The sequence below is a fragment of the Podarcis liolepis genome (genome assembly GCF_965112155.1).
Source record: "Podarcis liolepis genome assembly, chromosome: 2".
Lineage (NCBI taxonomy): Eukaryota > Metazoa > Chordata > Lepidosauria > Squamata > Lacertidae > Podarcis > Podarcis liolepis.
In genome coordinates this window covers 106,939,565-106,966,870 of record NC_139555.1, presented here as the reverse complement: position 1 = coordinate 106,966,870, position 27,306 = coordinate 106,939,565, and the positions used below count along the sequence as shown (strand labels likewise).

At 47.7% G+C, this 27,306-nt stretch overlaps 2 protein-coding genes across 4 annotated transcripts; both read left to right on the top strand.

Moving 5' to 3' along the window:
- Positions 1–785: 785 nt before the first annotated feature.
- On the top strand, positions 786–13,210 carry LOC310701690 (uncharacterized protein). 3 transcript variants are annotated; one of them, XM_083492964.1, is made up of 5 exons: positions 786–981; positions 3,637–3,752; positions 5,295–5,327; positions 5,945–6,619; positions 7,728–13,210. In XM_083492964.1, the coding sequence occupies exons 2-5, from the start codon at positions 3,719–3,721 to the stop codon at positions 8,267–8,269; spliced, it is 1,284 nt and encodes a 427-aa protein (XP_083349090.1). In that variant the 5' UTR covers positions 786–981; positions 3,637–3,718; the 3' UTR covers positions 8,270–13,210. The 3 variants fall into 3 exon arrangements, with proteins under 3 accessions (XP_083349090.1, XP_083349092.1, XP_083349091.1); XM_083492966.1 differs by having other exon boundaries at positions 807–981; positions 5,640–6,619; XM_083492965.1 differs by lacking the exon at positions 786–981 and adding an exon at positions 1,146–1,289.
- A 2,758-nt stretch (positions 13,211–15,968) lies between these two features.
- On the top strand, positions 15,969–25,103 carry LOC310701597 (uncharacterized protein). The gene is made up of 2 exons (XM_083492739.1): positions 15,969–15,993; positions 19,340–25,103. The coding sequence occupies exon 2, from the start codon at positions 19,351–19,353 to the stop codon at positions 20,827–20,829; it is 1,479 nt and encodes a 492-aa protein (XP_083348865.1). The 5' UTR covers positions 15,969–15,993; positions 19,340–19,350; the 3' UTR covers positions 20,830–25,103.
- The last annotated feature ends 2,203 nt before the right edge of the window (positions 25,104–27,306 follow it).

The window sequence follows — 27,306 nt, the reverse complement described above, 5'->3', positions numbered from 1 at the left end:
GCCTGCTTATATAGAGCTCCACTAGAACGCAACAGTGACCACTTTATGTAACTATCCAATCACTGAACGTCACTTTCAATCCCTTATTTGCATATGTGGACCTGAGTGAAAACTATCTAGAGCACCCCCCTGCTGGCCCAGGGCGAGAACTTCAGTACATAACAGTTTAACCCACAGCGCCACCCGCGTCCCATATTTATACTCATAGGGACATTCTATTCTATTGTTGTTGTTGTTCTATTCTGTTGTTGTTCTATTCTGTTGTTGTTCTATTCTGTTGTTGTTATTATATTCTGTTGTTGTTGTTCTATTCTGTTGTTGTTGTTATTCTATTCTGTTCTTCTTCTTCTTCTTCTTCTTCTTCTTCTTCTTCTTCTTCTTCTATTCTATTCTATTCTGTTGTTGTTGTTGTTGTTGTTGTTGTTGTTGTTGTTGTTGTTGTTGTTGTTGTTGTTGTACTATTTATACCCCACTCACCCAACAGGGTTGCCGCATCCACTTAGGGAAGCTTCCAACATATATAAAAACACAGTAAAGCAAAATATTAAAAAATAATAATAATTAACCCCTTCCCTATACAGGGCTGCCTTCAGATGGTTCCGGTGTCCCACACCCTCTGCAAACAGGGACATCTTCACCCCCAGCCAGTGGCCGGTCCTCGTTCGGCGCTTCCCCGGCCTCCCGCCAGCAGAGGCCGCTGTTGGCTGCGGAGGCGAGAACCCTCCGCCTGCCCCCGTTTCCTGCCTCTCTCTCTCTCCTCGCTCCCCGCTCCGAAGCCTCGGTCAGCGGCGGACTTCCGGCCTCGGCAGCTGCGCGGCCACCATATTGGGGTTTGTTGCAGCCCGAGGAGGCCTCGGCGCCAGCTCTCCCTGAGGCCGCCCGAGCAGCGGGGACTCTTCCGGGGGACGGCGGCGTAGGCGGCGGCGGGGGGGAAGCGGCCCAGCTCCAGGCTCTTCGCGTCCTCCGAGAGCCCTTGGCTGTGTAGGTGGAGGCCCCGGCGGAGTTTCGGGCTTTCTTCCGTACTTGCAGTTGTGTTTTTAAAAGCGGGGCGGCGGGGAGGGGGGGGGAGGAGAGATCTGAGGGAAAGTGCCAGGAATGGGCGGGGCTGGAGGGCGGGGGGAGGAATGTTGGGGGGAGGGTCGTGAGGAGGGGGAGGGAGGGAGCAAAGGGTGGGGTGGGGGTTAAAAGAAAAGGGAGACCCTGCTTGTGGGACCCGCCTTTTGTCTCTTTGGAAAGAGCCCCCGACGCGGAGAAATGAGGGAGAGGGGATGCCCAGGAGAGCGACTCAAGTAAAAGAAATTATTATTTATTATGATGATTATTATTACTATCATCACTATTATTATTATTCGGATCTTGCGAGGACGGGTGTACGTGTGAATGTGTCTAGGGGTGGGTTGTGTCAGGCTTTCGCACCGCCGCCACTTCCGGCTTTTTGGAGGCACAGATCTCTCCCCCCCCCCCCATCACGCTGAGGAAGGCGGGTGGGAGTGGGAGGTGAGTCATAATAACCGCTGCAATTATTGCATGCCCTGGCACCAGCTTTATTTGCGTGTGTTGTGTTGTTTTTCTCTCTTCCTCCCCTGGTCAAGGTGGAATCGATCGCTCGGGTTATTTGTTTTTTAACAGTTTCCTCACACTTCCCTGTGCTGTGTCCTTAATAGCAGAAGTTCCACACAGTGGGTTGTTGTGAAGCCATAAAAGGGAAGGGAAAAGCAGGCTAGTGCAAATCCGGAGGGAGATGACAGGAGTGTAAAAGATCTAAGGGACATGGGAAATGTTTTCTAAACCGGTCTTTACCTGATGCTGAAAAGAACCACAGCACAGGTGCCGGGAAAGCCAAACTGGGGAGGCCAAAACTGACACAATTGGTGTCACCACTCTCAGTTTAATAACAGACTTCTCAGCACTCATACATTGCTTAGGAATCTTTACAACAACCCTGTAAAGTAGGTCATTGACAGTAGGTGTTGACAGCAAAAAGAGGAAAGGTTCTGGGTACCTGAGTGGGAGAGAATCTATCATTCTAAAGGCCTTCTAATGAGCCATGCAGCTTGTTATGAGTGAGATTAAATAATCGGGAGCAAAAGTATATCTTTGTCCCTGAGTTTGGATTGTCTGAAAACTTTGTTCTGTAGAGGAAGTTAATGTTAAAATCGGATCTTGCTGAAAGGTGGAATCGAAGCACTCCAGTATATAAGTAAGCAAAGCAGAACTGTATTAACTGGGAAAGGAAGAACCCAGAAGTTGGTACAATTAAGGTGAAGTGTTCCAACGTGGGTGCATGTGTCCTACAGAGACCTTTCATGGCACCCTTAGGGTCTGCTCTGCCAGCTAAAATTAGGCTTGAAAAGAGCATTCTGTTGTAGCTAATAGAATAGATTGTGGTGTGAACTTGATTGTGGTGCCCACAACTGTTTCTCCACTTTGCAAATGTGTCCTTAAGCTCTGAAAGGTTGCTGACCCCTGAATTAAGGTAACAATTCTGGTGAATATCAGATTCTGTTTGTTTTGTGTTTTCATATAAATTCAACGGAATACAAGTAAAGGAATTAGGGCAGTCACAAGTTGATGCCTGTTGTGTGTCGCTACTAAATGAGTAGGACTTTATATGGGAGAAGACAGACATAGAGATACTGCACAGCCCCAAACATGAGTTGTTTATGCTGGCAAAAAAAAAGTAATATTTGTGTGCTGAGGCTGCAATGTTAATAAAATAGAGAATCGTTTTTGTGAGTAGGATTATATTGTAATAAGCAAAAACAATGTTTAGAGCATCAGCGGAGTTAAAATATATAAACTGGACTTAGCAAAAGAGGAAGCAGGGAGAGAGAAACCTAAGCCAAGAGAATAGCAGCCATTTGTCATCATACTCATATTCTTTTTTTATTACTTAAATTATATGGTATCTCTATATTGTATGATGTATTTGTTTCTGAATGTAAGACATTTGGACCTAATTAGGGTACAAAAAATAGTAAATAACTATAGATATACTGATATCTTATTCTTTTATTGTTTGTTTAAAATAATTATATACTGCTGTTCCTCATTAACAAGACCAGGGTAGTGTACAATAAAAGTTTTTTAAAAACCAGTAAAATGTAACTGACAATGTTTATGTGATTTGTTTTGTAGCTCTTTTCCGTGTTTACAGTTCATTTCAGTTCATTTGACTTTAGGTGGCCTTGGGTGCTTGTAAGAAATTAGTACAGAAAGTTTTGACACTACCGTTATTGTATTGCTGGTTGTAAATAGAGCTACACATTGATAAGTGCCAACTGGCAAACCCAATTTAAGAGTCATCTGAGGCTAATTTGTTTGTAGCAAAAGCTTTACCGGCAACGCCCTGCTGGTATAGGAAAGGCAATAAGTCAGTTCCAGCCCAGTCCTGTGTGCTAAATCTACTGTGTTTAGCGCAGTGCCCTCTCAAGTCAGAGTAAAGGATTTCATCCCTAATTTCAGTGCCTTCTGCCTTTGCATTTTTGCCAGAAGTAAGTGGATTGCCTATCCCTGCCCAAAGTTGAAAAACTCTTCTGCTAGGCTCTACAGCAATATCAATGCCCTGAATCAGAGACTTCTGCTTGGTGGCTTGTGCAGTGGGGTTTAATGGGCTTTTTCTGTTGTCTGTTGCAGGGGCTGAACGCCTTCTTGAAGACTCTGCTCAAAGCACAGGAGTGGGGGGGAGGGAAAGTGAGAAGGGGCATCTAGAGAGATCATGGAAGAGAATGGTGAGGATGTGACTTCCTTGGGTAAGGATCTCTTACGTCTCTTTGGAATGCTTCTGCATGTCCCAGTGGTAAGCCACAATATGGCTAACTGATTGCACAAACCCGTTGGATCCCAGCAAGGAGCTTGAACTCGCCTTCCTCCTCCCTGGGCTTTTTAGGTATCTAAGCCTAGTGTATCTACTGAACCTGGTATCATGGTTAAGGTTCCTCCTCTTTTACCATGATATGTAGCCGTTTGGTACAGATCATGGTTAAATGACAGACCTTAGCCATGATCTCTGGTTGAGCCAACATGCTAAGCCAAACCTTGGCTTGGCTGTCATGCTGCACTGACCTTAAAAAGATCAGGGAGCTGCACATGGTGAAGACTCAGGAATGCCTAGATATGTTTAGACATTGTTCCTGTAGTGGACGTGTACCTGAAAAGTGGACCCTAGTAATTCTAAATTACGATTAGTTGATCCTTCCACAAATTCATGGAGCATTTGGAAGGAGGAGACACCGCATGTCAACTGGCATTGGAAGCTGCTGTCCTGTTGATGAACTTGCCTCCCTCTGCTGACAGCTTTTCACAAGCCAATGGGAAGAGGAGATTTCTCTCATTTGTTAGCAGAGAGTCAGCCCCTAGTCGTCCACAAAAAAGGGGGTTAGAGCTACTAGAGCAGGCATAGGCAAACTCGGCCTGCCAGATGTTTTGGGACTACAACTCCCATCATCCCTGACCAGTGGTCCTGTTAGCTAGGGATGATGGGAGTTGTAGTCTCAAAACATCTGGAGGGCCGAGTTTGTCTATGCCTGTACTAGAGAGTGACTCTGAAGCTGCTGTTCCCAGGAGCAGGTGAGTTGAGAGTGCTTGAAGGTAGCTTTGCAAATAAGGTCATAAAAGTTACAAGCCCACAACAGTTGCTGTTGCTGTTTTTTGCCCCATGCATATCTGTGTTGGAGATCTGTGGCACATAGATGGCTTAGGAGGGCAAAAGCACACAGAATCATAAAGGGTACAGACGTTTCCTTGTCTGGTTACCTGGATGAGATCCTTGCTCTTCATAGATGAGCAGCCACTGCTGCCTGTTGCCTACTATGAAAAGCAGCCTGAATAGTGGGAGGAGTTCCAAAACACCTTGGAAGGAGCTTTAATACCTTGTAGCATCTGAGTTGGTTTTCAGTCAGCTGAGATTTATGGCATTTGCCCATGATCAAAAGGATGGTGCTTTTTTGGATGGAGCAACAATTCAGAGTTTGCTCATCCAAATAAACTGTACGGTGACTGCTTCCTAACAGTGAAATCAGAATTCCAATTATTCAGAAAAATCCTTAGCACCAGCTTGGGATTTATTTTGGTTTTAATGGGTATTTGGTGTAAAATTTAGATTCCTAAAAATCTGTTTCATCTCGTTTTTGTTTCAAAAACCCACATTTCCAGCGCTTTTGGTCGCGTGGCATAGTTGTTCCGTTGATTGCCCTTTCCTTGTGACTTTCAGTCACCTTTTCCCTCCAGTATTGCTCATAAGAGATCCAGAAGTCTTCACCTCTAATTTTGCCTGTTTCTCTTTTCTCCCCGAGCGGCCTACATTTCAACAGATGGCAGTTACACAGGTGAGTAATTGTTCTTTTGCATGTCAATCAGGCCAGGGTACAGGCAGGTGTGTTTAGAAAGCTGCTCTTAAACTGTTACGCGATTGGAATACGTTACGGACATTTTCCTTAACTTTGTTTTTTAATATATGTTGTTTTTTTCTGGTCAGGGGCTTAGAATAGTGGAGGTTAAAGAGGGATGGAGCTTTTAAGATCGCTTCACACGTTACGCTAGACACGTGTATCGCACCGTTGTCACGTATCTCTTTTTTCGCATGTCGGAATGCAGACTCCCGTGCCATTTCCTCGAGGTCACACGTGTTTTCTTTGCAGGCCAACTTGCGGGAGCAAAGATGCGAGACGCGTGTCTCTCGTAACGTTTGTGGGAGGTGCACATGTCTCAGCGGGGGAGTTGCCAGCGTGACCATAGAGTGCATTGTACAGAGCGTCCCGCCTCTCTCTATCCGCACTCTATCGTTAGGAGCTTCCTTGTTACACTCCCCCTCCTTCCCGCTAGTGCTCTTTTTACTGCGCCCCAGTTGAGAAAGTTTCCTGCTGCCATTTTAAAAACAAATTCCTGCCGCCGGTATTGGCCGGGTCACCCTCGGAGCACACCATGTTGTCTGATACCCTTCCAGAGACGGTGCCGATGCCGAACCACGGCACCATGGCAGCTTCTTCGCAGGGCTCTTCGTCTGCCACGAAATCGAGGCGCCAGCCCGTTTGGACCGACGAGGAAACCCGGGCCTTCATCCAGGTTTGGGGCGACGACGCTGTGCAGAGCGCCCTGGCGTCCAACTACCGCACGGTCGCGCAGTTCCAGTGGATCGCGGACGAAATGCGAGCCCGGGGTTACAACCGGGACTGGGAGCAGTGCCGCGAGCGGGCCAAAGTGCTGCGGCGCGGCTTCAAAGAGATAGTGGACGGCAACAGCAACGCCGGCCACGGGCGGCGAGTGTGGCCGTACTACGAAGAGCTCAACCGGTTCCTCTGCATCAAGCAAAACCTGGTCGTTCCGCGGCTTTCAGGGAGCAACGCGCGGCCACCGGTGGACCGCCGGCGCCGGGAACACAGGGAGACTCAGGACCCTGCCTACGAACCGCCTTCCTCGGTTGGGAAAGGCGACAAAGGGACTTTTGAAGAGCCGGATGGGGACTGCTTGCTCTTGCCAGAGTCAGCTGGGTCGCAGCACAGTGAAGCCAACATGGAAAACCAAGTGGGGTCTCCGGCAGCCAACTCCGATATATCCATGGACGGCAGTGCTGGCCCTGGCACTCCGACAGATCCATTGCCATCCAATGACTCGATTTCTGGTGAGTTCTGTTTGGAATTGCGGCTTGCCTGCTGTGGGGGGTGGGCTTTGGTATGGTACATGGTTTGTTTCAGTTGTCTGTGGACTTTTGGACAGGTTGAGTAATTTTGGGACAGGGAGGGGTTGCTTTATCACGCACACTTGTTTCCAAGTGCAGAGCAATGGAGTGAAGTCTGAGGATCTTGAGCAGCGGTTGGCAAACTAAGGCCCACGGGCTGGATCAGGCCCAATTGCATTCAGGATTCGGCCCACGGACTGTCCGTGGATCGGTGTGGGGATTCTGTTCGTTTGGGCTGCGCCATTCCCCCCCCCACCGCGCGCCATTCCATCCCCCCCCCCACCGCAGTGGTGCCTCCTCCCCCCTCCTGGCTTCTCTCCGCCCTGCCTAGAGGAGAAAGGGGGCTGGCTGAGCGCCATTTTAAGCAGCCCCTCTCTGGAGCCCCTCTCTCTGCTCATCTTCCCGCTGCCACTGCCTTGGTACTCCTGTGGGACAGAGAGTGGAGCAGATGAGCTTCGTCTGCCAACCCACGAGAAGCAGTGGTGGCGGCGGTAGCCCCTGGGAAGGTAAGTGCAGCAACAGGGGGTGGGGAGGAGGACTACTTGCCCCCCCTTGCCTCTTCTTCTAGCCCCGCCCCCAGTGCCGCTTCTTCAGCCTGCAACAAGGTCTGAGGGACAGTGGACCGGCCCGCGGCTAAAAATTTTTGCCGACTTCTGATCTTGAGAAACACAGCTTTAATTTCAGCAGCTGGGGAATCAAATCCTCAGTCAATTTGGGTTGGGTAATATTATGCTTGGGGAAAAACCTGGTGAGATTTCTGAAGTTGTAACAGGGCTGGGCTTCAAAGTTCAGGGTGGAGCTGGAGTTCTCTGCTTAACAGAATTTGTTGTATGACAGGAAAGCAAAGATATAGACATCTGCAGAAATCCAACAGTGCCACCAAATTGCAGACTGACTTTTTTTAAAAAAACATTTTTAGGGTGGCCTTGTGTGGAATCTGGAAGCTGGCGTGTGCACGTATGAATGTTTTAGATTAGCATGCGGTAGGCTGTTGCGAAGTGGCAGCATTCATCATTTTGTTCAGCCTGTTTTCTGATGTTTGCCCCTCCAGCGCCGAACCTGCGCCCTCGACCGCTGACGGCCGCCGAGAGGATGCGCAACCTCCGTTGCCGGCAGAGGAAGAGGAGGGGGGACACCTTGAAGGAGCTCATGGAAGTCACCTCGCAGGCCACCAGCGAACTTGTCCGGACACTGTCTGACCTCACGCACAAGGAGGTGGCTTCCTTCGAGCGTGCCTACAAGGAGGACCTCTCGGCCCGCAAAGACGAGATGGAGCAGAGCGCGGAGGACATTGGGAGGCTCGTCAGCGCCCTGGAATCGAGCGACCAGACGCTGAAGGAGCAGCTGAGCAGCCAGACCAGCGTGTTGCAGGGCATCCTGGAAGTTATGAAAGACATACGGGGCAGAACGTCGTACAGTCCGCCCTACCCTTCTCAGTATTATGACTTCCCGGGCCCTAGCATGATGCATGCAGCGGCCACCTCCTCAAACGGCCAAGAGATACCCTGCCCCTCCCCTTCCAGCCTCGCATTCGCTTCCCAGCAATCAGCTACCAGCAACGGAGACGTCTCTCCCCGGAAGCGAATGAAATGAAAACTGCCCCGCAACCCAGAGGCCCGTCTCCTTTTAGTCTCATTGTGGGAGCAGGGAATCCATCCCTCCAGCTGTTCGTTCTTCTCGTTACAACATATATATTGCTTTTCTTATTGCATAGTTAGAATGTGTTTTCACCACATTTACACGTGTGTCTCCCCACAGCGTTAACGGTTGTGCGGAAACAGCTGCCAGCAATGTACATTTAAATTTATTCTTATTGGGGGGGGGGTTCCTTTTTTTTTTTTTAAGTGTACCTACATCTGTTTCCCTTCCATCTTGTTTCCAGAGGAATGCAGTGTTTGATGTACATGTGTACAAGTTTTTTAAACAAAACCAATAATAATAATAATAATAATTACACTTAACACATTACCGGCTACCTGTAAGAAGGTAATCTTTTAAAAAGAAATAAAGATGCACTGTTGTTCCAAATTGTTCAACACGTGTTTTCCGGCAGCATCTTACGATCCCGAGAATTTTTACGCTGGGTCAGAGATGGGAGTTCTGTCAAATTCAGCATTCTCTCTTTCGAGAAAAGAAGAGTCCGTGGTGGGGTTCTGGTGGCATCATTCTCTCCTGTTCTTACCACCCTGCATATCTGGTCAAGGTTAAACCATCTCTGAAAATGGAGCCTGTGGTTCATATCCACCAAAAGAAGCGGCATGCGTGCATTTACATAATCCTTTTTAGACACTGTTTTCGTGCATCCTCTGGTGATACATTTCAGAGCTTATAAAAATGCATTGACTTCAGAAGCACCTCTCGTTTTCCTTCAACCCACTACCTCCCAATTGCCATGGGTAGCTCTTTGTGTTTTGAGTACGTTGAGCAGCCCTGGATTTTTCTCCGCAGCGCTCGAGGCTCCAGACCTTTTGTGTTCTTCATCAAACGCCTTTTCTAAGCAGAAAAATCACTTGTTTAAGGCACCAAACCAGACATGGATAGCAGCAGAACATAGACAGGTGTAGCTAAGCAAAAGACTAAGAAGGTCTAGGAAGCTGAACCTCTCCCATATTTGCCACTCCAAATACTTTTCTTCCAGTCACACCCACCGGGCAGGGAGAGGATTTAGCAATCCTTGGCCACACACCACAATCTTTCTATCATTGGTAATTTTTCGCACCGCTTTGTATCCAAAGGACATTAGGCTCACAAGGCTGTAGTTTCCTGGATTTCGGCTCAAGGATGCCTATGTTCCATTGAAGGGACCCCAAGTGTCATCTATTCCAACCCTCTGCAATACAGGCAACTCAGCTAAAGCATCCATGACAGATGGCCATCCAATCTCTGCTTAAAAACCTCTGAGGAAGGAGAGTCCACCACCTCTCGCGGGAGTCTGTTCCACTGTTGAACCGTGCTTACTCTCAGAAAGTTCTTCCTGATGTCTAGTTAGAAACTCCTTTCGTGCGACTTGAAGCCATTGGTTCGAGTCCTGCCCTCCAGAGTGGGAGCAAACAAGCATGCTCCCTCCTCCATGTGACCACCCTTAAGATATTTGAAGATGGCTATCATATCTCCTCTCAGTCTCCTCCTTTCCAGGCTAAACTTTCCCAGCTCCTTTAAGAGCTCCTCTTAGTTTCCAGACCTTTGATCATCTTGGTCACCCTCCTCTGTTCACGTTCCAGCTTTTCAACACCCTTCTTAAAATGTAGTGCCGAGAATTGGACACAGTATTCCAAGTGTGATCTGACTAAGGCAGAATAGAGCGGTACTATGACTTCCCTTGATCTGGACAATATACTTCTGTTGATGCATTCTAGAACAGCATTAGCTTTTTTTGCTGCTGCATCACATTGTTGTTGCATGTTAAGTTTGTGGCCCACTAAGACCCCCTAGATCCTTTTCACATGTACTGCTAGTAAGCCAGGTGTCCCCCATCCTATATTTGTGCATCTGGTTCTTGCTGCCTAAGTGCAGAACCGAACATTTGTCCCTACTGAAATTCATTTTGTTAGCTTGCGATTCCCGGTTCTCCAATCTGTTAAGATCATTTTGAATTCTGATTCTGCGGCATTAGCTACCTCTCCCAGCTTGGTGTCATCTGCAAATTTGATGAACATCCCCTCGATTCCTTCATCCAGTTCATTTATAAAGATGTTAAACAACAAGGGGCCCAGGACAGAACCTGTGGCACCCCACTTGTCACTATTTCCCAGGATGACGAGGAACCATTAATGAGTACTCTGGGTTCAGTCAGTCAACCAGCTACAAATCCACCTAACAGTTACCTTGTTCAACCCACATTTTACCAGCTTCCTCGCAAGAATATAATGGGGGTTTTTTTTTGTCAAAAGCTTTACTGAAATCAAGATACACTATGTCCACAGCATTTCCCTGATCTGCCAAGTTTGTAATTCCATCAAAGATATCATTTTGGTCTGGTGTGACTTATTTTTGAGAAACCCATGCTGGGTCTTAGTAATCACAGCATCCTTTTCTAAACGCTCACAGACCGACTGTTGAATTATCTGTTCTAGGACCTTCCGTGGTATTGATGTCAGGCTCACCGGTCGGTAGTTACGTTGGTCATCCTTTCCCCCCCCTTTTTGAAGATGGAGACATTTGCCTGCCTCAAGTCTGTAGGGACCTCACCTGTTCTCCAAGAATTCTCAAAGATAATAGACAAAGGCTCTGAAATTACATCCACAAACTCCTTTTGTACCCTTGGATGCAGCTCATCTGGCCCTGGAAATTTGAATTCATTTAAAGTAGCTAGGTGTTCCCTTACTACCTCTTTTCCTATCTTGGCTGCAGCTCCCTCCTTACATCATTTATTCCATTATCACCAGGTTGGGCATCACTTTCCTTTTGGATGAAAACAGAGGCAAAGTAGGTGTTGAGTAGTTCCGCCTTTTCTCTGTCACCCAATAGCATTTCTCTCTGTTCCCCACGCAGAGGACCTACCGCTTGCTTGTTTTTCCCCTTCGGACATAGCCAAAGAAACCTTTTATTATTATTTTTAAGCTCTCTTGCAAGCCTCAGCTCACTCTGAGCTCTAGCCAGCCTGAGTTTCCCTCTGCAACTGTTGGCTACTCATATATACTTCTCCTGTGCGATTTCCCCTTTCTTTCATTTCTTATACATGCCATTCTTAACTTTCAGCTCATCTGTAAGTTCCTTACGCAGCCACATCAGTTTCCTTAGATGCCTCCCACTTTTTTTTCTTGTTGGTATTGTCTGCATTTGGACCCTCAATATTTCTCCTTTTAGAAACTCCCATTCTTCTTGGACTCCCTTCTCACTGAGTATTTCTGACCATGGGATCACACCCAGTATCTTCTTCAGTTTTTCGAAATTGGCCTTCTTAAAGTCCAGAGTGTGAGTCTGACTACACTCAGTTTTCCCTTGCCTCTGTATCCTGAAACCCAAGAGAACATGATCACTTCCTCCCAATTTTCCGAGCTCTTCCGCTTCATCCATCAGTTCCTCCCTATTGGTGAGGACCAGGTCCAAAATAGATGATCCCCTTGCTGGTTCTTCCACCTTCTGGGAAATGACATTGTCAGTGACGCAATGGAGGAATTTGTCAGACCTTACACTCTTGGCAGAGTTTGAGTCCCAACAGATATCGGGGAAGTTGAAGTTCCCCACGATTACTATTTCTCTCCTTTTTGAATGTTTGGTAATCTGCTCTAGGAAGGCATCATCCGAGTCTTCAGTCTGGCTTGGCAGTCTATAGCAGACAACCACAGTAAGGTCACTGTTGTTTCTCTCCCCTACAATTTTTACCCATTTTTGGTTAAAATTGCTTTTTAAAACTACCATTTTTTCTCTCCTACAATTTTGAGCATTGTTCCACCAGGTTGAGGTTTTGTTTCCTATTTAATGCCTACTTTGTCCACTGCCTCCCAATACTGTTTCCTATTTCACTCACTCTTACGCTGCAATCCTATGCACACTTACCTGGGATTAAGCCCTGCTGAATATAGCAAGTAATCAGGCCTTGGATTGTACTGTTAAGTCTTCCAGTATTTGCATCAGTGCTCCTGTCGCTTGGAGGTCTTAGCTGCAGCACAATGAGTTGGTCAAGTGAGGTGGACCACTTCAGGCTGCAGATCGGGAGACCATGAGTTTGTTTGGGTGGTGGTGTTTTTAATGTTCTACATAAAAAGTTCCCTTCAAGTAGAAATCTAGCACAGCAGGTGAGAGGCTTGGCTAGAACTTCCATCCCTGATGTGCTATGTGTTTTAATTTCGGGGAATGTGTTACGCAGATAGGGGGGAACATTTATTTTTATTTTAACCCTATATAATCCCGGCTGCAATCTGAAGTGGTGGGCTTCAGTATTCTACCACCTCTTCTGCATGTGTAGCTAAAGCTATGAGTTTTCTGGAAAATTTGAACTGGAAAATGTTTGTATGCAAAATAGGGAAATTTAGAGCACAGGGGTGGGAAATCTTTGGCCCTGGAGTTGTTGCTGTGCCACAATCCCCATCAACCCTAACTTTTGATACCATCAGGCTGGCCCAATAATTGTATTTGATATACATGCACAGTTGTGAACAGAAATTTTTCTATAGGGGGGCAAAGAAAAGACTCGGAAAACACATGCCCCACATTTGTGGGGCAGACCAGGCCTTACAACACAAAGCTCTGTATGTTTACTCAGAAGGAAGTTCCTTTGAATTCACTGATACTTAATTCCCAATTTAAGCATATATAGAACTGTAGTTTGCTGCCGAAACAGCTGACCTGCTCTAACTACACATACAGCAGAGTGAAAAACTTAAGATGATGTGATTTTGGACTGTACGACTGCAGGTGGGGGGTAGAGAGCCTTTTTCAATGCCCCCCCCTCTGGTATTGGGTATTGTTTTCAAAAACCTTCCCCCAAAGTTAATTTTTTTAAAAGCAAATCCCCAAGGATGCTAAAATTTTCTCCTTGATGGCTAATCTATGGGAGCTTCCAATAATTAAATGTAAAATGTTATAAATACACTTTTAGCATTGTAGTTTGTTTTTTCAATTTGCCTTCATAAAGTAACAACATTGCCGTGGTGTTGTTGATCGTATTGAGCAGGGATGGGAAACCTTTCTCCCTCAATGAAAATGCATTAATCGCTTTCAACACACACCTTGAAGGCGACAAACAAAAAGCAGTAAAAATGGATGAAGACAACATAGAAAATAATAGCAGATACATTTGAAAACAGTAACAGCATTTGAAACAGTTAACAACAGGTGCATTAAGAAAAACTAACGGCAGATACATTTTAAAACAGCGCAAAGTAGACACACATAACAGAGACATATTCATCTAGCTAGGAAGTCTTTGTCAGAAGAAAAATGCCTTCAATTGTTTCTGGAAAGTGCACAGAGTGAGCTCCTGTCATGTTTGCAAGAATGCAGTTCCACAGGACAGGGGTAGCCAGACATAAAAGCTTTGTTCTGCGTTACTGCGTTTGGAGCCAGTGTGGTGTAGTGGTTAGAGCGGTGGACTCGTAATCTGGTGAACCGGGTTCGATTCCCCGCTCCTCCACATGCAGCTGCTGGGTGACCTTGGGCCAGTCACACTTCTCTGAAGTCTCTTAGCCTCACTCACCTCACAGAGTGTTTGTTGTGGGGGAGGAAGGGAAAGGAGAATGTTAGCCGCTTGGAGACTCCTTCGGGTAGTGATAAAGCGGGATATCAAATCCAAACTTTTCTACTGTGGAGCAAGTTTCTGATACTTCTGAACTTGCAGGAAAAGCTCTCTGGCTTACATACTGGGCATATAAGGGAGGTGGTGGTCTCTCAAGTAATCTGGTCCTGAGCTGCATAGGGCCTTATATGTTTGATACACCTTGAACTGGTAGCAGATTAGCTTTTAAGTGTGTTTCTGGGAAAGGGGGGTTATGGGCTCATTTTGTTTTGTTCTTCTATTATGCATTTTGTGTTTTTGTTTTATATTTTTATGCTGAGATTCGGATGAAGGGGCAGTATATAAATTTAATAAATTAGCAGCCAGGTCAAACCCCGCAAGCCAAGTGGCTGGCTGTAATTTCCCCCCAGAAGCGACCTTGCCATCTTCTGTACCTCAAGGGTAGCCCTACAGAGAGGGTGTTGCAGTACTCTAATCTTGAGGTTATCAATGCCTGGACAACTGCAGATGTTGTTGGGCTCCCAGCAGCCCCAGCCAGCACATCCACTGATCTGCAATGATGTGAGCTGGAGTCCCAACATCTGGAGGGCCACAGATCCTTATCTAGGCCTAGGCTTTTTCAGGGAGTCTACAAATCTGCTTCTAGATAGCCAGAGTGGCTGCTGAGCCTTTTGTTTATGTAACAAGTGAGGATGACCCAACCTTCCTTCTCAGGAAGTGAGGTAATAAGAGAGGGGCTTAAGCCCATTATTGCTTGATAGCTTCTGCAAGGGGGGGCAGCGATGAACAGGTAAGATGCAAGTGCCTATGTTTGAGAAACTTGGAACGAACTAAGCAGGTAATTTGGAGGGTACGGCATGATATTCTGGCATGGGGGGGTACAGTAAAAGGCTGCTTCATGCATGCTGATGGTCTGTGTGCCTTATATAGCTTTCATTCCTTATATCCACCAAGGCAGCCTGTGTGGGACATCACTTCGTTTAAGAGGAATTAACTTGTTGAGAGTGCTTTTGTATAGCTCAGTTGGTTAGAACATGGTGCTGATAACGCCAGGGTTGCAGGTTTGATTTACCCCTGTGGATATAGTTGGACTAGATGTCAGGAGCGGGAAACCTGATTTTAAGAAATTATAAATTAAATTAATTTGGTTTGTAATATTTTGGAAAATTAATAAAATAATAATTTGGGAGTTGGACTAGACAAGGCACCCCCAAACTCGCCCCTCCAGATGTTTTGGGACTACAGCTCCCATCATCCCTAGCTAACAGGACCAGTGGTCAGGGATGATGGGAGTTGTAGTCCCAAAACATCTGGAGGGCAGAGTTTGGGGTGTGCCTGGACTAGATGATCCTCTGGGTCCCTTACAACTCCCTCCCAGAGGGGCCATCCTGTTAGGCTGCAATACATTGTAATGGGTTGCTTTGAAGGGCTTCAGCACCAGATGGAAAGAAAAGAATAATCGTCTTTTTGTTGCTGTTGTTTAGTCGTGTAGTCGTGTCCGACTCTTCATGACCCCATGGACCAGAGCATGCCAGGCACTCCTGTCTTCCACTGCCTCCCGCAGTTTGGTCAAACTCATGCTGGTAGCTTCGACAACACTGTCCAACCATCTTGTCCCCTGTCGTCCCCTTGTGCCCTCCATCTTTCCCAACATCAGGGTCTTTTCCAGGGAGTCTTCTCTTCTCATGAGGTGGCCAAAGCATTGGAGTCTCAGCTTCAAGATCTGTCCTTCCAGTGAGCACTCAGGGCTGATTTCCTTCAGAATGGAGAGGTTTGATCTTCTTGCAGTCCAGGGGACTCTCAGGAGTCTCCTCCAGCACCATAATTCAAAAGCATCAATTCTTCGGCGATCAGCCTTCTTTATGGTCCAGCTCTCACTTCCATACTTCACTACTGGGAAAACCATGGCTTTAACTATACGGACCTTTGTTTGGTTCAAATCCGCACTCAGCCACGAAGCTCACTGGGTGACCTTGGGCCAATCGCCGCCTCTCAACCTAACCTACCTCGCGGGGTTGTTGTGGGGGATTAAACGAGGACGGGGAAGAACCATGCGCACCACCTTCAGTTCCTTGGAGGAAAACGTGCCCTAAAGAGAAAAAGGCGCAGAGTTCAGCGGAGCTTCCTTCCTCCTTTGCAGGTAAAAGAAGTGGCTCTGGGGTTGCAGCGGACGCTTTTGCTCGGCGAGGCCAGCAGAGGTCTCCGGATTATTCCTGGCGGCCTTTGCAAAGGGCCGCCCTGCTGTTCCGAGGAGCCTCGCCGAGGTTGCGCTTCCTGCGCCTGACTCAACTCGCGTCCGACGCCGGGATTGGCTGCCTGGGGCCGGATCGAAGGGATCTCGCCGCAGTAACCCCTGAGCAGCCAGCGAGGGCGGAGAGAGGCGGCCGATGGTGCGGCTCCTTTTTGCTTCTGGCAGACACACAGAGCCAGCTTCAGTTTTTGCGCGGCGGCTGCTGCTCCGGCGCGCGTCTTTGCGCGCGGGGCGCTTTCGCGTGTCGGATCGGATCTGCCCTGCAAACCCCAGCTGCTCTCGCCCGTTGCTGGTGAGTAACCGAGGGATTTCGGGCGCTGCGCTGCAGGGAGGGCCTGTGGCGCCGCCATCGAGCACTTAAAGCGCTGCTTATCGCCAGATCTCCGGGGCTAAATCCTTCCCTCGGCTGATCCCCCGGGAAGGGAGCGGGGGTGGTTTGCGTTTCGCAATCCCCTGCCGCGCCGGCTTTGCTCGAGTCTGGGTTGGCCTGGGCTTAGTCGCCTCGTTGTTTTGCCTCCACCTGGTCTCCTATTGTTTTCCCGCTTGCAAATGATTGCTAGAATGGTTTGTGGGGTTTTTAAAAGGTGTTGCCAACAAAGGATCCCAGGAACAGCTTCTAGCTGTTTCTGTTCCAAGCCGGAGGATCGCCGCCCCCGAAGCTCCATAACCCTCGTGACAACTGCGCGAGGTTTTCCGCATTAATCCTCAACAACAATCCCGTAAAATGGGTGTGTTTTATAATCCCCAGGTTGCAGATAGGAGGCCGAGGATGACAAAATTAGGCCCTTCAGGACGACTACACCCAAACTGGAGCTTTCTGTGTTTGATGGGCATGGTTCTGTGATACGGGAAAGGACCTTGAAGCAAATTGCTTCATCGCCCTTTTAATGAAGTTTCTAGTTCTCATGAATGGACAGAGGAGTTTGAGCATGCAGCGGTCATGCAGCTTGAAAGAAACAATCGGTGTAGCACTCCCAGTGAGTGCACGACATCCAGGGTGTGTCAGTACAAAAAAAGGATGCTTAAAATATTTTCAAAGTGGCCTTTTATGTATTCCTGTGGCTCAGAGGTCCTGAAAACTGGTCCGTAAGAAGGATTGAGGTGGTCTACAGACAGCCTGCTAAACAGTTGAGAAGGCACTGTTATTTGGTGACAAAGAACAAGGCAGGTTTGGACAAGGCTGGATTACAGTGGTACCTCGGGTTACATACGCTTCAGGTTACAGACTCAGCGAACCCAGAAATAGTACCTCGGGTTAAGAACTTTGCTTCAGGATGAGAACAGAAATTGTGCTCCGGTGGCGCAGCGGCAGCAGGAGGCCCCATTAGCTAAAGTGGTGCTTCAGGTTAAGAAGAGTTTCAGGTTAAGTACGGACCTCCGGAACGAATTCAGTACTTAACCTGAGGTACCATGGTATTGAATAGGCTGGCAGAGCCCTACATGATTGCAATATTCAGCAAAGGTTCCCAATTAGCTACTGTGGTCCCCCTGTTTTTCAAAAGCCAAGCCTTGGAGCCCCTATTTTGAGGGGGGGGGGGAAATAGTAGGTTTTAAATATATGTGAAGGGTGCTACAGTCCTGTCCTTGGACCACCAATCTGGAACCACTGATAGCACAAACCACTGAGCGTCCCAAAGGAAGGACCCAAGGCGTTGTGGCCAATTGTTATTCAAAGGCCTGCTTCAGGGGCCAAAGTCAAAGTGAAAAACAGCCTGCAGAGATCTCTGCTAATGGTATTGCCTGTTAACTAAAGAAGTGAGACAAGAAGCAGAGATTTCCTGTAGTCGATGTGTTTCACTTTGACCACTGAAGAAGGCATTTAAATAACAACTGGCCAAAACAGGTCTGCCTGTTTAAAAACAAAACCACCACATATGTCAGCATATGGAGAGAACATCGCCTTTGTTTTGGGGTGCAGATCCTAATATCCGTTCTGTATGTCCTCCTGCTTGTACAACGGCAGCAAAAAAGTGGTTTAATAATTTTCAAGTATTTGGGGGAGGGAGGTAGGGAGTTCAAGAATTGCCTGCTCTAGTTCTGTATCACTGGAGATGTTCTGAAGGGGTCTTTTCAACCATTGTTAAGAGTTGGGGTGGGTGGGTTCTAGGATCATGTCCTCTTTCCTCTCTGTGTCTCCTCTCCTACTTCAACAGTAATAAAGGATAAATTTCAGCAATTTCTACTTAACAAGGATTGAAGACCATGCATTAAACCAGAGTTTGCAACCTTTGTTAAGGATGAGCTCTGGTTATCCTTAGTCGAGGGTAGCACCACTGTTTGTATAATACTTAGCTGCAGTTAAGGGGTGGGGAGGAATTTGCGGCCAGGGGAAGGGAATCCTTAATCCTGTCATCAGCTCTTGGTCTGTCTAACCACAGTTCAGATGGCCCCTCTGTGATTTCTGCTTTTCCTCTGACCAGCATATGTCTGCTCTTCTTCCTTGCCCAAAATCGTCTGAATTCTGCAAATAGGGCAGGACAAAAACCATCCGACAACGTAAATTTTCTGGGCTAAGAATGTTGATGTTGATAAATGCAAAATTTCCAGAATCAGAGATCAAATGTTCCAAACAATATAACTATGCAAATTAAAATATCTACTTGTGCAATTTACATAGTTGATCTGTGTTTCTGGAATTGGGTTTGTTTATTTTATTTATTTCTTACTTTAATATACCACCTTTACTTTCAAGGATCTGAAGGGAGTGTACATGGTTCATTCTCACAATAACCCTGTGAGGTAGGTTAGGCTAAGAGATGGTCACCCAGTCAGCTTCGTGGCTGAGTGGGGGATTTGAACCCTGCTCTCCCAGGTCCTAGTCCAACACTCTAACCATTACGCCGCACTGGTTCCTTACAGTGTGGACTTCTAACTTGATGATGAACAAACCACAAAGATCTCCCAAGGTCAGGCAGGGTGAGGCTGTAGCCCTCTAGATGTTGCTGGACTCCAGCTCCCATCAACCTCTGTGGACATCTCCAGTGACCCAGGGATGATGGGAACAGCAATATCTGGAAGGCCGTCGGTTCCTCACCCTGTTCAAGACAAGCCGTGCAATCCTACACACGCTTCCTCACAAGCAGGCCTCCCTGTTTGCCGTGGGGCACGCCTAGAATTGGAACCTACAAATGGTTTTGCCGCACAAGCTTTGGTAGACCAGAGCCCACCTGAACACAAATGCCAATGAATAATACTGAATGCCTTGCGGGTTCTTTTTCCCCTCTTTCTTTTCCAGCAGGTGAAAGGATGGTGAACGAGGAGGAGGAAGGGACTTCTCAGCAGGGAGGCCAGAAGCCGGCAGAACTGCATGGGGCACTGTCGGAAAGCTGCCCCAGGCTGGCCTCCCCAGACCTGGAGCTGGAGGGAGAGGAACTCAGCGAGAGCAGTTCGGAGACGGACCCCAGGAGCTCTGCCCCAGAACTGGAGAACGACTCCTTTCCCATCAACGGAGACACCCTGGGGAACGACGCCGGCGGCGCCTGCCCGTCGCAGACGCAGTATATCTGCCCTGTTTGTGGGGAGTGTTTCAGCGGGAGCTCCTGCCTTTCTGAACACCAGCAGGTCCACAAAGAGGAGAAGCCGCATGTGTGCCCCGTGTGTGGCAAAGGCTGCAGCCAGCAGGCGGAACTGGCTGACCACATGCAGACGCACACGGACGAGAAGCCCTTCACCTGCCTGGAGTGTGGGCGGAACTTCCTCTTCAGCTCCGACCTGGTGTCCCACCAGAAGGTCCACACCGGAGAGAAGCCCTACATCTGCCTGGAGTGTGGGAAGGGCTTCTCCCAGAGCTCGCAGCTCATGTCCCACCGCCGGGTCCACACGGGCGAGAAGCCGTACGAGTGTATCATCTGCGAGAAGAGCTTCCGCTCCAATTACGACCTGGTCAACCACCAGAGGAGCCACACCGGAGAGAAGCCCTACATCTGCTCCGACTGCGGCAAGAGCTTCACCCGCAGCTCCCACCTGATCTCCCACCAGCGGGTCCACACCGGGGAGAGGCCCTACCCCTGCGGGATCTGCGGGAAGCGCTTCCGCGACTGCTCACACCTCATCCGCCACCAGAGGGTGCACACGGGCGAGAAGCCCTACGAATGCTCCATCTGCGGCAAGAGCTTCCGGGTCAACTACGACCTCGTGACCCACCAGAGGAACCACACGGGCGAGAAGCCCTACGCCTGCCCCGACTGTGGGAAAGGCTTCAAGCGCAGCTCCCACCTCATCTGCCACCAGAGGGTCCACACCGGGGAGAGGCCCTACCCCTGCGGCATCTGCGGCAAGAGCTTCAGCTACAGCTCCGACCTCATCAAACACCAGAGGATCCACACCGGCGAGAAGCCTTACGAGTGCCACATCTGCGGCAAGAGCTTCCGCATCAACGCCGATCTCGTCACCCACCAGAGGATCCACACGGGAGAGAAGCCCTACACCTGCCCCGACTGCGGGAAATGCTTCGCTCGGAGCTCGCGGCTAGTGTCCCACCAGAGAGTCCACGTCAAGGATGGGAGCCTTGGGGCTTCCCTGGCCGAAGCCGACACGTCTTCCGTGGCCGCTACCTGGTCGCCGGCTCCTGATGGTCTCTGGGGCCCAGGAGAGAAGGGGGCGGACGCGTCCCTTAAGGAGAGTGGTGACCCTGCGGCTCTCGCCGGCCTTGCAAATTCTAGTCAGCCATGCGATGTGCTTCCAGAAACCCAGATAGTTGAGATCAAGATGGAGGACCCGTCTTGATTTGCGAGGCATGGGGGAGCTGAGTGGCAAAGGGGCTGTTTCCGATGGACCCTTCCTTTCCTGCGACGGAATAGTAACGAGCGCCAGGGGGAATCTTCCTTCCGCTTTTAATCATGCAGTTTTAAAGAGGAGGCTTGACTGAGGGACGGAGTCGAGGATCTGTCTCTCCCGTTGTGCGTATCAGAGCAACTGTACGGTGGCAAAAGCCAGGGCAAGACGTTCCCCACGGTTTGGTACCGCCAGCCATGTCTCAAATTAAAAGCCATTTTTTGGGGGAAGCTGCTTGGTTTGTCGTTGCTGCCCCCCCCAATGGAATCCAAGGAGATGTAGATCAGTAAGGATGCTGGGAATTCTTGATTAGGAATCCCTTGTTGCTTTTATTTGGGGGAGTGGAGGGGGGTTAATTAAAAAAAGGGGGTGCTTCGCCTGTAAAATCAAAAATGCAACTGTGGAAGGAACACTGTTAATACATGCATTTCAGAGGAATTTCGGAAACGAGCAAAATTGTAACTCTCCATTGTTGTTTGTTGTGACGTCCTCTCTTCAAAGATAATTTATTTCGTGTGTTAGGATTTGGTTTTTCCTTGTTCCCAAGAGATCCATAGGAAACGCCCACCCAGCTTCTTCTGTTCCTCAGTGGGGAAACCGTGCTTCTTAAAACAGTTTCCGTCTGCAATCCTGTACTTTCTTGCTTCTGGGAGTAAAACTTGCTGAATTCAAGAGGGCTTCCTTCTGTGTAGACATATACAGCACTGAGCTATAGGGGAGCCTTTCTCAGCCTTGGGTCCCCAGATGTTGTTGGACTACAACTCCCATCATCCCTGCCCACTGGTCGTGCTAGCTAGGGATGATGGGAGTTGTAGTCCAACAACATCTGGGCCCTAAAGTGGAGAAAAACAGCTCTAAAGGGGGCATATTTAATGTAGGTCGTGCTCAGACCAGGCTGACTGAAAGGACTGGACATGACTAATTTAGGTCTATTAATTCCAACAGGTCTACTCTTGAGTAGAACTTAGTTGGCTGCAACCTGCCATGTAGGCCTGGCCACAGATTCTTTCCTTCTAAGCACAGATAGAAGACCCCGCTGTTTGCTATCTTCTAGCAGGTTACCCCGAACTTGTGTGGGTGTTTTTTTAAAAAAATTAAATCGCTATCAGTGTAATAAAAAGTATTTTTTAGTTGGATAGTGTGGAGCTTTAATAAACGTTATTTAACTTAATTTATAGGGTGTGGCCCTCCCTGGCAGGGCCGACTGCCTGCTCGTAAAGGGATTCCCATAGGACATGGAAGATGATTGCCATTTTTGTTCTTCCTGTACCTTCTCATTGTGAGCATCCCTGGCACATGTGCAAGTGGCTGTCCAGGTTGTCATGACAACCAAAAGGCCTCCTTGCCTTCGCCCCTCCAACCTTTAACATGTTGTGCAAACCTACGCACGATTCCTAAGAAACAACCCCCACTTTGTTCAGTGGGGCTTACTTCCAGGGAAGGGTGCAAACGGCTGCAGCCTCAGTCGCAGAAAACGAGCACTGGAGCGCATGTTCATTAGCTGAGCAGATTTGAGGGTGGGGATTTGAGAAGTTTTACATCGCTCTCCTCCTCCTCCTCTCATTTGTCGGAGGTATGGCTGTGCAGGTGTGCGCACTGAGTGGGGAGCAAAGCGATAAAATGTCTTTGCGAGGCCCTGCGGCGATTCCTCTCTGCCGCCATGCGGGGAAGGATCACGGCCGCTTGTTTTTCTTTTGAGGTGCATTTTTAAAAACATTCATTTCCAAGGAATTTACAATCCAAGTAGAAAAAAAGAACTATTATGACATTTTAACATTGTTGTTCGAATATGATAACAAAATGTTTACTATCTTCCCTAGTAATCTGACCCCTTTGCTTCTCTGTATTGTTGCTGTAATCTTTTTTTTCCCCCTCCCTTGCCCGGATATTTTTATTTTTTTGCTAACCTTTCATCTGTTATAGTTGGTGGGGGAGTCAGGTGCCCGTGAGCGACTTCCAGTACTTTAGTCAACATCGTTTGATAGCAGCCAGTGAACAAATCATGAAATATCTGGTCAGTCAAATGTCTTTGGTTTCAGCCATTGGTCAGTCTTGCATTTATGCACTTGGAACGGTAGCCTACTATTAAAGGTAAAGGGACCCCTGACCATTAGGTCCAGTCGTGGCCGACTCTGGGGTTGTGGCGCTCATCTCGCTTTATTGGCCAAGGGAGCTGGCGTACAGCTTCCGGGTCATGTGGCCAGCATGACTAAGCCGCTTCTGGCGAACCAGAGCAGCGCACAGAAACGCCGTTTACCTTCCCGCTGGAGCGGTACCTATTTATCTATTTGCACTTTTTTGGTGTGCTTTCAAACTGCTAGGTGGGCAGGAGCAGGGACCGAGCAATGGGAGCTCACCCGGTCACGGGGATTCGAACTGCTGACCTTCTGATCGGCAAGTCCTAGGCTCTGTGGTTTAACCCACAGCGCCACCCGCGTCCCTAGCCTACCATAGACAAGGAATAATTGCATGCGGGCAAGGGAGTTGACCAGTAGAGATGTGGATAATAATAATAATTTATTATTCGTGCCCCGCCCATCTGGCTGGGCTTCCCCAGCCACTCTGGGCGGCTTCCAACAAAGATTAAAAATACCACACCTCTGTGCCCATCCAAGAGACCAAGAAGGCTTTTAGAGGAGGGACGATGGTAGACCCCAGCTCCTATCTGCCTTGAGTAACCCGGCCAGTGCTCAGGGCTGGCAGGAGTTGGGAGTCTAGCAAGACCCAACCAGGTTCCCTATCCCTGGTTTATGCCTTTGCCGACCTGATGCCCTTGAAGATATTTTGGACTACAACTCCCATCAGCCCTAGCCTGCGAAGGCTGATAGGACTTTGAGTCCAAGCCATCAGGTTGGCGAAGGCTGCTGTAGATAATTGCAGAAGTGGCATTCAAAATGTGAACGCAGAGCCCAGGCAGAGGGAAATGCTCAGAAGAAATGCTTCGCCATAGGCATGACCTTAACAAGTTGTGAAAATTTTATACCGTGTCTTGATGGCCATTTTATAGACCTACTACGGATCATCTCCGCTACAGTGTATTGCAAGCTTATTCCTAACTTTTCTACATTACAGTGGTGCCTTGGTTTAGTTTATGAACAACTTGGATTAAGAACGCTGCAAACCCGGAAGTAGGTGCTTTGGTTTGTGAACTTTGCCTTGGAAGCAGAACATGTTTTGCTACCTGTTGAGTGTGCTCCATTTGTATATTGAGTCCCCCACTGCTATGGGAAGTGAGCACGCCTTGGCTTAAGAACGCTTTGGTTTAAGAATGGACTTCTGGAACGGATTAAGTTCGTAAACCAAGGTACCACTGTATAGGTGATAAGGTTATCCACAGCTGGGAAACAGCAAATTGTTGCAGGTTTCGCTAACCTCCTGTAGCTTAATATGAAGCCCTAGGAGATCATCAGGAGCACCATCTGGGTAGTGTTGTGGCTGATATTCTCAGTTGTATTTTGACCATATTTGCCAAAGCATTGAATTTGACAAAGCATCTGTCTCTTGGTGGAACACATTTCTGTTCCTTCCCCTATCTAATAAAATTCCAGAACACTTAAATCTGGAATGAATTTTTGATTTGCTCTTGCACTCCTAGCTGTCAACTTTTCCCTTTTCTTGTGAGGAATCCTATTCGGAATAAGGGAATTTCCCTTTAAAAAAGGGAAACGTTGACAGCTATGCTTGCACTCTGCCTTATTTTAAGAGGCTGGGAAGTGGCCGTTTCAAGATTTTCACCTACTGCTAAGGATGTCTGCTTTATACCCTCCCAGTTCCTAAGGATGACAGAAACAGGGCCTTTTATTACTATATATTTGCTGATCCCCAAACTCTGAGGTAGGTAACACCAATAGGACAGTATGTAAGACTGGATGCATTTACAAAAATCAACACAATAATTTTTTTAAGTTCCCCCATCATGTTATATACTGTATTTCTTCAACCCCAAGTAAGAATGCAGCGTTGATGTGACTTGATTTTGTATTTGCCTCTCATTATCTTCCAGTTTCCTGTTGATGTGGGTTTTTTGAGATAGGCTGTATGGTTAACCATCTAGTATTAAGATTACGGTACAATAAATAAATATTGTGATACTAATAACTCCATTGCATATACAAATCAGCATTTATAATGTGGATACTTAAAAAAAAATCCCATGTTGAACTAGGTGTGCAAAAAAGAGTTGGCCTCAATCACTCATAGTTGAAACTGATGTGGAACTAAATCAGGGGTGGGAAAAATCACTTTCAAATAATCTGCCAGATTTGGGGTTTGTTTATCCTATGCCACACTCCCACCAAAAGTGGAGTTGTTGGCAGCAGCCACCTGTCTTCAATATTGTAAACTTGCCTGTTATAATCCTGTATCATTTAAGAAACATAAGAGAGGTTAAGATCAGTTGGCCAAAGCCGAGTGCAGAATGCAAGACCAGAGACTGTGCCCAGGTTAAGGAAAGGAAGGAGAAAAACACTGTTAGCTTGGAAATCTGGAGTAGCTAGTTGTGGTTACATGGGGGCAAAGTTCTGATCTTTGTTACCTGAAGGCCACCACCCATTACTGAAGGACAGACCCTCAAAGGCATTGCTAGCAAGGACTGCGATACCTGTGAACAAGGTAAGGCTTTTCTCTCTGTATATATAGAAGGATCCAGATAGTGTTAGCTCGAACAGAAATGTACTCTCTCTTCATCTTGGCCAGCTGAATTGAAAGGAGTTAATTTTGGAAAAATATTCTTCTGTCTGGATTAACTCTCCCTTTGAGCTTTCTCTTTTTAATTTGTTTATTGATCTGTTTTGTTACATCTCTATGTCTGCTGTTCTTGTATTATTTCTTCATCTATTATCCCTGTAGACTTGGGCTTTTCAATTTGAATTTATTGTATTCCAGTTTCTTACGATAGTCAATAAAGTTTGTTAAAATGTGTTCCCGGTGTCTCGTCTGTTATGTGGCAACATCAGTCCGAACCTAAAAGGGAAGAGAGTTGGATCTTTCTCATACAATACTGCTATTACGCTGATAATTTGGTTCCATGGATAAGCTGGAGGGATGGAGAATCCATGGTCCTTCAGACATTGGGCTCCCAACTTTCATCAGCCCCGGTTAGCGTGGCCAGTGATCAAGGATGATGGGAGTTGTAGTCCAACATAACGGGAAGGCTGCAGATTCCCCATCCTTAAATTAGCATCCCCCTGATTTGAGTTGCTGCAGACTGATAAGTAAAGGTAAAGGTACCCCTGACTGTTAGGTCCAGTAGCGAACGACTCTGGGGTTGCGGCGCTCATCTCGCTCTACAGGCCAAGGAAGCACAGACAGCTTCCAGATCACGTGGCCAGCATGACTAAGCTGCTTCTGGCGAACCAGAGCAGAGCACGGAAACGCCGTTTACCTTCCCGCCGCAGCGGTACCTATTTATCTACTTGCACTTTGACGTGCTTTCGAACGGCTAGGTTGGCAGGAGCTAAGACTGAGCAACGGGAGCTCACCCCATCGCAGGGATTCAAACCGCCGACCTTCTGATCGGCAAGCCCAAGGCTCAGTGGTTTAGACCACAGCGCCACCCATATCCAGACTGATAGTTAGGCACATACCGTATTTTTTGCACCATAACACTCACTTTTTTCCTCCTAGAAAGTAAGGGGAAATGTCTGTGTGTGTTATGGAGGGAATGCCTACGGGTGGCATGCCTACGGATTTTCCTCTAATAACTACATGCGTGTTATGGTCGGGTGCGTGTTATAGAGCGAAAAATACGGTATTTATTGGAGAACAGAACTGATTTCCGTACCCTTCCCTAGTTCCACATCCCAAGTGCACAAAATTCATATATGACCCGAAGGGTTCTGTGGATTTAAATCACATGGACTTGTTCTTTCTTACACTTAAAAAGGCCACACACACACACCCTCCCCACTCATAAAAGGAAGCCTGTTCTCGAGTGATCAGTTGTGTGCTTATATAAGTGCATCAGCGTGACTGGCAGAACAGTCCTACAAAAGCAGTCACATTCGGTGGTCTTACTCCTGGGTAAGGAGGCACAGGATTATAATCTGAATTACCTTCTGAGATCCAAGCAGACTCCAGAAACCACGTTTAAGCTAACAAAAAAGTGCTGGTTACGCTCTTAACCAGGGGTCAGCAAACTACTTCATCAGGGGGCCGGTCCACTGTCCCTCAGACCTTGTGGGGGGCCGGACTATATTTTGAAAGAAAAAAAAATAATGAACTCCTATGCCCCACAAATAACCCAGAGATGCGTTTTAAATAAAAGGACACATTCTACTCATGTAAAAACACGGGACCATCTGCGGGCCAGATGGAGAAGGCGATTGGGCTGGATCCGGCCACCGAGCCTTAGTTTGCCTACCAATGCTCTTAACTGTTTGTCTGCCAGCCCGCCTTTAAATAGGTTGAGAGGGGTGTGGGGGTGTGTGT

What these genes read in the sequence shown, in the direction of transcription:
- LOC310701690 (XM_083492964.1), top strand. Translation starts at nt 3,719, where the DNA reads ATGGAAGAGAATGGTGAGGATGTGACTTCCTTGG. An exon ending in AACAGATGGCAGTTACACAG is followed by an intron (nt 5,328 to 5,944) that starts GTGAGTAATTGT and finishes ATACCCTTCCAG; the next exon opens with AGACGGTGCCGATGCCGAAC. An exon ending in ATCCAATGACTCGATTTCTG is followed by an intron (nt 6,620 to 7,727) that starts GTGAGTTCTGTT and finishes TTGCCCCTCCAG; the next exon opens with CGCCGAACCTGCGCCCTCGA.
- LOC310701597 (XM_083492739.1), top strand. Translation starts at nt 19,351, where the DNA reads ATGGTGAACGAGGAGGAGGAAGGGACTTCTCAGCAGGGAGGCCAGAAG.